This window comes from Plasmodium inui, assembly GCF_000524495.1.
Source record: "Plasmodium inui San Antonio 1 unplaced genomic scaffold supercont1.53, whole genome shotgun sequence".
NCBI classification, from domain to species: Eukaryota; Apicomplexa; class Aconoidasida; order Haemosporida; family Plasmodiidae; genus Plasmodium; species Plasmodium inui.
The window spans coordinates 15,749-24,624 of NW_008481887.1; the positions used below are offsets into that span (position 1 = coordinate 15,749).

The 8,876-nt window shown below is 41.5% G+C and overlaps 3 protein-coding genes across 3 annotated transcripts; 1 reads left to right on the top strand and 2 right to left on the bottom strand.

Annotated features, from left to right (window-relative positions):
* Nucleotides 1-648: 648 nt before the first annotated feature.
* Nucleotides 649-1,894, bottom strand: C922_05294 (hypothetical protein; the record flags this gene model as incomplete). Its single annotated transcript, XM_008820865.1, has 3 exons — nt 649-1,246; nt 1,531-1,604; nt 1,796-1,894. 3 exons carry the CDS (start codon nt 1,892-1,894, stop codon nt 649-651), a joined length of 771 nt encoding a protein of 256 aa, XP_008819087.1.
* Nucleotides 1,895-4,486: 2,592 nt separating this feature from the next.
* On the top strand, nt 4,487-5,208 carry C922_05295 (hypothetical protein; the record flags this gene model as incomplete). The annotated part of the gene is made up of 2 exons (XM_008820866.1): nt 4,487-4,603; nt 5,038-5,208. The coding sequence occupies 2 exons, from the start codon at nt 4,487-4,489 to the stop codon at nt 5,206-5,208; spliced, it is 288 nt and encodes a 95-aa protein (XP_008819088.1).
* A 2,761-nt stretch (nt 5,209-7,969) lies between these two features.
* On the bottom strand, nt 7,970-8,675 carry C922_05296 (hypothetical protein; the record flags this gene model as incomplete). Its single annotated transcript, XM_008820867.1, has 3 exons — nt 7,970-8,104; nt 8,263-8,408; nt 8,576-8,675. The coding sequence occupies 3 exons, from the start codon at nt 8,673-8,675 to the stop codon at nt 7,970-7,972; spliced, it is 381 nt and encodes a 126-aa protein (XP_008819089.1).
* Nucleotides 8,676-8,876: the final 201 nt, after the last annotated feature.

Consider the following 8,876-nt stretch of genomic DNA (forward strand, 5'->3'; position numbering starts at 1 on the left):
AGATCCTTCCTATCGACTCAATCATCTTACCTCTCGTGTCAGTGGAGGAGAGTGAAGTCCTGGTTCCGATTTCAATTTTCCTGTTGCACGCACTTTGGTTCGTGATTGAGCCGTACCTCTTGTCAGTTTTCTTCCTCCTCTGCACGTTCCTTGTTGCTTGGTTGATCCGTCTCTTCGCTCGGGTCCTGATTTTTCCTTCTCCTGTCGTGTCTTGTCCACCGTCTGAGTCCGGGACGGGGACTATTATCCTCCTAAGGAAGTCACCTTCCTTTGCTGCTGCTTCGGATGGTTTGATAAGATGCCTCGTGACTGGGGGGGTGGGGGTCCCTGTCCCGTTCACCCTAATCCTCAATCTGGCCACGTCACGTCTTAACTGATATTGATATATCCGGACTTTTCTCTTCCTGTGGTTCCCTTCGCATTGTTATTCTCTACTTATGCTTGTCTGCGTCCCGATCCTGCCTGCCACTTGGGTTTCCTCCCTGATCCTTCTTCTGCTTTTGATCTTTGGTTGCTCCCTGGCCCCCCTGCCTGCTTCTGCTGCTTCATATCCTCTCTTCCTGTACCCGTCGTTTCCTGGCCATTCGGCCCCCTCTCCTCTGCTCAGCCCTTCGGTTCCTCCTTTTACTCCTTCTGTTGATATTTCGTCTACATCCATAACAGGATTCTCGACTGTTGCCTGTGGGTGACTGTCTCAGACGTCCTTTCCATTGCTGAGTCGGGGTCCCTCCTGATTCGGCTCGGATCCCTTGAGCTTTGCTTTTCAGTCCCTCCCCACTTAATCTTGCCTCCCGTCTTCTGCCTGTTGGGAATCCTCCCCTTCCCTGCTGTCTTCCGTGTCCGAATCTTCTGACCCTCCGCCTTCCCGGATTTCTTAGGTCTCTCTCCCTTGCCGTTCCCATCTGTCATCCTCTTCCCCTTTTTCCCCTGGGGGGTCCCTTTTGGCCTCCATTTGTGCCCCCAAGACTCCGGGTCAATTTCTGAAGCATCACTGAGAGTTCGAGTTATTCTCCTCTCCTCATCTTTGGGGCTTATTCTTCCCCCCTGAGGAGCCTTAGTCTTCGAGGGGGCATTTATGATTTGTTGACTGTTGGCTTGCCCCCTGCTCGTGATTGCTTTGCCTGACATGCACGTGGCTCGGTTTCCCTGGCTGTCCTGCTGGGACCTCTTTCCCTTAAGTTGTTGGACTCCTGGCTTCACTTGGCCTTGGATAGTGTTTTGCCTCTCCTCCAGGTCTGACTCCTGCCTGTCTTGGATCTTGTCCCCTTTTTGTTCTACTTGACCTTATCTTTCCGCTCTTTGGTCGTGTATTGCCCCTATTTGGCTCTGGGGCATTGTAGAGGCTTTTGTATGTTGCGCTGTTCCCGGGACCCCCTGAGATCCTGATTCTTCTCTTGTTTCCGTGGGAACCCTGCAAAGACCTGTGAACGACCGGGGTTCGCTGTTTCTGGTCCTTAGATATTCGGTGGCTGTCTCGTCTGTGTCTTGGAGACGTCTGCACTCAGTTGCTCCTTTATCCTCCTTTCCTACGACAACTCCCTCTTCATTACGTTATTTTTCTCTGTCCTGTTGTCTAGTTTAGGTCCCTCAGTGCTGTTCTGGATCTGACAATGTTTGACTTATCACCTTAGGTGCCTCTAATTGTCGGCTTCCTGTCCTGATTCATCATCTCTATTGGTGTTATGCTGCTTCCATTTTAAACTGAGTCTCTCCCTGTTTGGTCCCTGCTTCCAGTTTTAGTTCGACTTTATATTGAAGAGTGTCGGGGTTCTGGTCAGGAGGTCTTCTGAGGTACCTTCTCATTGGTGTTGCATTCAGCATTCTCGGGAATTTTCATTTCTGTGATCGTATCCTTTTGGCTTTGTCTTGCTGTATTTTCGTCTGAAGGAGTCATCTCATGTATTTTCTATTTCTTTTTTTCTGTTATCATCATTCCTGGATACGCCTTGTCTCCTTTTCTCGTCGGCTGTCCAGATCCTACCCCCTAAAACTCCACTTTTCTTTTTGAATTGGCTAGATGATTAGATGTCCTGTTGTTGATACTGGCCCGAGATTCTTCCCCTTGACTTCTGCTGTTGTTTCTTGTTTATAATAGTCTCTGAGTTTTTGTTCAGTGAAGAAGTGCACCATGATGTTCTCCGTCTCGGAATTCTGTTCCTGCCTCTTGTCCTCGTTTATAGTTGATATCTCATTCGGCCTCGTTCCTTCGGGGTCACCTTTGTCCTATCGTTCGTCCTCTACAGAAGCCTTGGCTTGTTCGTTGTTGGGTTATATTCTCGGTCATTTATACTCCTTTTTGTCCCTTTGGGTCAGACGTTGCATTTGGTCTGTTATTTTCATTCTTAGCATACCTAGTTGTGCGGTGGATGATCTAAACTTCTCTCCTTCCTGTTGGGGATATTGGTCCTTCTTTGTTTTGCAGGTGATTTGCCATCAACCTTTAGGGAGGTCCTCCCTCAAGGCGTTTTTCCTTCCCAGTTCCTGTTATTTGTTCTTTCCTTAGGAGTCTATTGGACCTGATCTGTTCACTATTGCCGCTTCTGGGATCTGAGTTTTCCTCTTGGGTGGGAACCCTTTGTCAGACTTCTCATTTCCTTCTTGAGTGGAATCTTGGAGACTAATTCCTTCTGGTTTTCTCTTTAGTGAGACTTGATGTTTTCCTTAGATGGCCATTATTCCTTGTCTGGATTTCTGTAGGTGGTCGGGATTCCTCTTGTAGATCTTGTTCGCGGTTATCTTCCGGTTTGAAGCAGTTTTGGGTGACTTTACTTTGGGCTCCTGTGGTTTGTCTGTTCCTTTGAGGTGTCCTGTTGATTTTGTTTCTCATCTGCTATTTGACTTTGATTGTATTTCTGAGGTCTTGGTTGGTTATTTGGCTTAGACCTGGGGGTCCTGGAGAAGTGCTCGTTTAACTGTTACGGATGAAAATTTTCTTGGTACCTTGTGGCTTGAATTATTGCCTTGAGTCCTCTTCTTTTTCTTATACTCCGGCTCTATCTGAGTAGCATTTCTTCTTTTTAGCTGTCCCTTTATCCTTCAGGAGTTGGTTCTCTCCTGTTCCAATGCTTGGGTTGGTTTTGTTCCCCTGCTGACTCCTTGGCTCCCTACTGCTGGAGAGGTTACTTGGTATTGTCTGGGGACTTTGACCGTATTTTACTTGGACCCTTCTGTCGTTTCTCGGGAGTTTTCAGTCAACGTCGGAGACTTGTTAATTTTCCATCTGGCTCCTTCTTTGTCCTTTTCCTAGTCTTCTTTTTATCCTTTTTTTCCTTTTGAGCTTGCTTTTGATGCTGCTCTTTCTAGGGGTGGAAGCTTCTCTTTTTTGTTGGAATATTTCTTTCTTTGTAGCAGATCCTCGGTTCATGATGGTAGTTTGGTGTTTGTTTTTTTTGAGGAGGAGATAGTGTTGGTCAGTCTCTTTGGAGCTGATTCGAACTTTTAAAGACGGCTTTGAGGTAGATGTATCTTTCTCCACTTTCGTAGCCTTCTTCTATGGGGGGGGGTGGTTCGGGGGACCTTTGGGGTTTTTTTGCGGGTAGGTGGGCTTTTTACGGGGCCCTTGATTTTGAGCTGTTGAGTTGGTTATCACCTGTTCGCCTATTCAGAGCTTCTTGGGCTGTTTTCCTGGATTTTGTAGGTGCGGTATTTGGATGTTCCATTTTGTTGGAGGTGGGAAGTTGTCCCTTTTGATTGTTGATGTACCGATCCTGGTTGTCTCCTGTAGAGTTTCGCCCCTTGGCTTATCCTTAGTTTGGTTCCTTTGGCCGTACTCGCCGTCGTTGTCGATCTTGGACAGTCGAATCTGGCCCGCTTAAATTCTTGTTTGATCCTCCGGGATCTATTATTGTCGTCTTCTGTGAGTAGGGGGTTATTTTACCTAACCGAGGGGAGTATTCTGTTGATACCTCTTTTGTTTAAAAAGTGACCCCCTCCTGGGAGTGAGATTTTAAGGAGAGTAATCCGATTGTACATCATGATTATTTATATCCCTGTTTTTGTTTAGGTTGTAGTTGGGCGTTATAGTCCTTTGGATTTTATCCTATAATTTGTAAATTCATAGATAAAATTAAGGATAAATCTATAGGCTTAAGTTTAATCAAAGATTGGAAATTCATATAATTGGCTCCAGGTCAACACTGAATAGACATTAAACAAACTAACTCGTCCCCTGGGTGGTTTAGCATTGCTTCGTCCTTGACTCATTAGGCTTCTTCTATTCCCACTGCCTCTTATGTATCAAAAATTGCGGTTGTCCCGAGGTTTCATACTTACAACGGACGAGATAAATGTCTGAGATTTTATAGGCGTTCGCGATTCGAATTTTCATAATAAATGAATAGCTCCTAATGAAGACTCCTGAATCCCTTGGATGAATTTACCTTACTGTTTATCTTTATCTCCTTTCAGGAATTAGATTAGATCTCAGTTATGTCATTTATATCTCAGTGTTTCAAATAAAATTTCGGAGTTCTCAAGGTGAATTCTAATGTTCGTTAGGATCAGCAAAAATCTTAGAAGACGAACTTACATATTTAAGAATGCTTTCAGTCAGGGATCCGGTTCCTTCTTGTTGGATAACTGGAATAGTTGGTTGTCAGAAAAGGTTTGTACTACTGGCTTCATCAGCTGTTCCTGGATGTTGGGGGTGTGGATCGTCCTCTTTTGTTTGGGTTTTCCTAACCCTCCTTTGGTTCTGCTACGAGAGATTCCTTTTTAACTCTTTTTTGGGTTTCTATATTACTTCATGTTCCTGCTTGGGATCCACCGTCTCCCTTCATTGGTGTAGGTTGGGTTAGTTGATTATTCTTATCTCCTTCGTTAATTTTCCTTTATCCTTTCTCTTAGCTGTGGTGGGTGTAGTCTGACTCACCAGATATATTCATCTTTGCGTGTCTAATAGATTAGTTGGGGTAATGGCCCCGGAGTTGTAATTTAGAAATCTCACCTTAGTTAAATTTTCTATTTCAGTCTCTCTTAGTTCTTGTTTCTAGATAATAAGAGGTTTTTATGGTCCTGGGACCTGTATCCCGTTGTCAGAGTTTCTCCTGCTGCAATTATTTTAGTTATTGCAATGATACTTTTGGGAGAAATGCATTCTCTATAAAATACTACTTCCAGGATAGTGAACTTTCTCAGAAATGTCTATGGTTGATACATCATAGGAATCTGTACGATTCTTACTTTGTCATAGGGGTATTGTTTCTTTAAGGTTTTCTAAAATAATGTTTCGCAAATGAGGTGGCTTCTATGATATATGTACAAGGGATTTATTCAAATAACGGAACGTTCAATTCTTTAGCCACCCTAATTTAACTTCTGGGTCATAGACTTGTAGATTATGTCATATTATTACGGATTTAGTTTCACGTTTAATAAAATAGTATCCTCTATATAAAATTATTCTCCGTATATCGAGATTTTTCAAAGAATTTTGCCCTGGAGACGGTTATAATGTTAGTTTCCTGTTAGCCTTGCAAATAAGAATACTACTCAGATATATAATTTCTAACGGAAGTAGGCTTCGGATTTGGCATATTTCCTATGGATGTTTTTTGTTCAAAGAATAATACTTGGCTGACCTCATTTCAGATTATTTATTAGGACAGTTTTATAACATTACTACGGGAATATCCACAATTTTCACTATTTGGAATGGTTACACATCTTTATTTTCCAGACAATTGTTTTTTTGGAATGTTTAGTTAACTCATAGAATAGGGCTTGATTAATAAGACCAGTTGTTGAATGTTACCAGGGCATATACATAAGTAATCTTAACATTAGAGTACTTTCTGTGTCGTTGTATTTTTCAAAGAATACTATCCTAGGCTTCCTACATGACTTGCACAATTCTTCAGTTTATATAATAGATATCTTAATCTTATATGGCAACAATTCAAAGAATGCTCTTTCTGTGTTATTCCTACTCATCAATGCAAAGCATTTCACATTTGTTGGTTCTCCAACCATTAGAGCTTGGGGGATGATCCTTAGACATTAAACACCAGTGTCCCTATTGAGTAGTACGGGAGGAAGTTTCGCAACTATCACGATTAAAAAGGCAAACATATCAGATTTTGTGAGTTAATATTTATCCTGCTTTATTCCATTCTTCCTACAGAAGATTGTTTTACAAATAATAAGATTCTTGTAATATCAGTAGTATACACACGAAAGTACCATTGACATTATACCGATTTTGGCACGGTTGCAGTTTTCAAAATACAATATTCCAGACAAACTTTATGATTGGTTCAATCAAGGATTCATTATAATCCACGCATTGAACTTAACTCGAAACCCTTCAAATAATCGTATGCTGAAAATAGTGGTAGTCATCAAGGGACACAATGGCATACATAACAGTAGGGTTTCTCAAATAATACTGGATTTGACACGTTTACACGGTTCAGACAATACCACCCCCTATATTAGATTACTACAACGACCTCTTACTTCAGGCAGCCGGAGTGCACCCCATATGATAGAAGCTGAAGCCTTAAATCCAACCTTTCCAAATAGTTCACTTAATACTACTATCTCAACTTTACCATTCCTCAAATATGAGTGTACCAGGCAGGGTCGCACATTGTATATTTCAGTATAATACATACATCTGTACTGTCTCGATAACAGTACGCTAGGTAATGAATACTTCTTTAATAGATGTTCTTTTCAAATAGGAGGATTATTCACAATACAGGGCTGTAAACAGAACTGTACTTTCTTCATATGATTACGCCTTTGAAGAATCTTCCGCCAAGGTTATTCTTATTTAAAAGGGCTGGAAACTCCACACATCATGCTCTTATTGGTATAGTAGTATTCCAGATGATCCATATAACTCGACTACTAGTACCTTCATAGAACAGTACTATGCGGACATTTAGACCCCTCACCATTGAACATCCAGAGACGTTATTATTCTTTAGATAATACTTAGACTGCAATATCCATTGACTCTATAGGACACTGCTATTCATATAATGAAAGCATAAACCCGGAATATTTAACATACACTAGTATATACACCACTATACTCGTCACATAATAGTAGTACACTTATATCCGTGCACATTACGGGGAATGAGGATCCACACAAGTATTGTACAAATAACGGGACCCCAAATGCAGCTCCTGTTTCCAAATACCAATAGAATAACGGTGTAAGTACTCTCCACATGTAAGTACTACGAACAGTTCGGTATGTTTCATATACAGTAACACTGAAGGATATCCTTACACTTTACGCAGATGTGCTCCTCAGATAAGCCCAATGCAGGCGCAATGGAACCTCTCAGATAACATTTCACGAGGAACATGATCACATTTCACCTTGTAGTGCATTCAGCATGTCAGTAGACTCAACAGAATGGCACTCTCCATATACTCACGCTCCTCACATGGAATCACCACTGGTATATTGCTCCTTCTTAAGTAAATGTGTTCCAGGCGGTTTGCAGGTTTCAAACGATTTAGATTCTTGTGCAGTACTTGTATAATCCCTGAATGCTCATATAATAATACCTGCTGGTACAGCTTTATACTTCACAAACATGGACACCTGTTATATGCTCCAGCATCCTAAACAACTGTTCTCTTTATATAATACTACAGCACGTATATCTGTTAAATTCATCGAATGATATCATTCATATAATATTATTCTCGAGTCACACAGACACGGTAGAAAAAATGATAACCCCTGTACGTCAGTACTACTTAAATCATAGTATGGTGGTCACAGTCGTACTCATCCCAACAATGTCATTCCTTCCATATCAATATTTCGGACAAAAGTGGACTATTCACAGGATACTACTGTGAGAATATCAGCACTCAAAACTAAGAAGTTATTGTCACACAGGAGTAATTTAGGGACATGTGTACACTTTGTAGGACCGTGCTCCTAAAATCATGCAGCTCTATTCACTTTTCCACTCTTAATATAATAATACTTCAGAGACTGTTACCAGTCCGAGACAGCAGTGTCCTTCGTAGAATAAAGGCTGAAATCTTGGGCCTCGAAGTTCAGACCCTTCATATCGTTCTTGCTGAGGGAGAGTCCTAAAATGCGAACAATTTCGCTTCTTAAAGGCCGATACTATGCACATGTGATTGTACTCACAAGATACGGTTCCAGATTATGCATACCTGCCACGGAGGTATTCTATTCAAACAACAATGCACAATAGATATTACTACAACTCAACCATTAGTACATCTATATCACACTACTACGGCAACTTCCCTAATCATTACCATTCCAAATCCAGACACATCAGGACTGTGCACGCAGTAATCCTCCTGCAATAACCATACAATCAACGGAATAGTGCTTTCCAGATAATTACACCCGTGGAATATCAATATTTCAAGCACAGGGGTACCATCTACATCATAATACTCTTACCACCATAATACAATGAAAATAATGGTGTGGGTAATATTTCTTAGGAGTTGTAAAATCCCGTACACCATATAATTGGGCCACTAAACTTAAATCCAGACGCTTCATATAATGGCACATTCAAGGACAGGCATGCTGCTCTAGGGACACAATTCGGTACATAACCGTAATACTCCTCAAATGACGGAACATTGAACAGGTCCACGTGGTTCATACCATAGTAGGCCTCATATAAGACTATTACGGAAACGCTCGTACCCTCCATGATGTAACTCTGTGCATAGGATAAATCATGATGCCATATATCTTATCTGCTTGAACATAAATTACTTGACAGTACTATCGTAATTTTCTGATGCTCCGAATAAGAATGTACCGGGGATATTAGAACGCTGCAGCTATGAGTACGGCCTATATCTATGTACTCTTCACACAATAATACTTCGACTCATCAATACCGCTATAC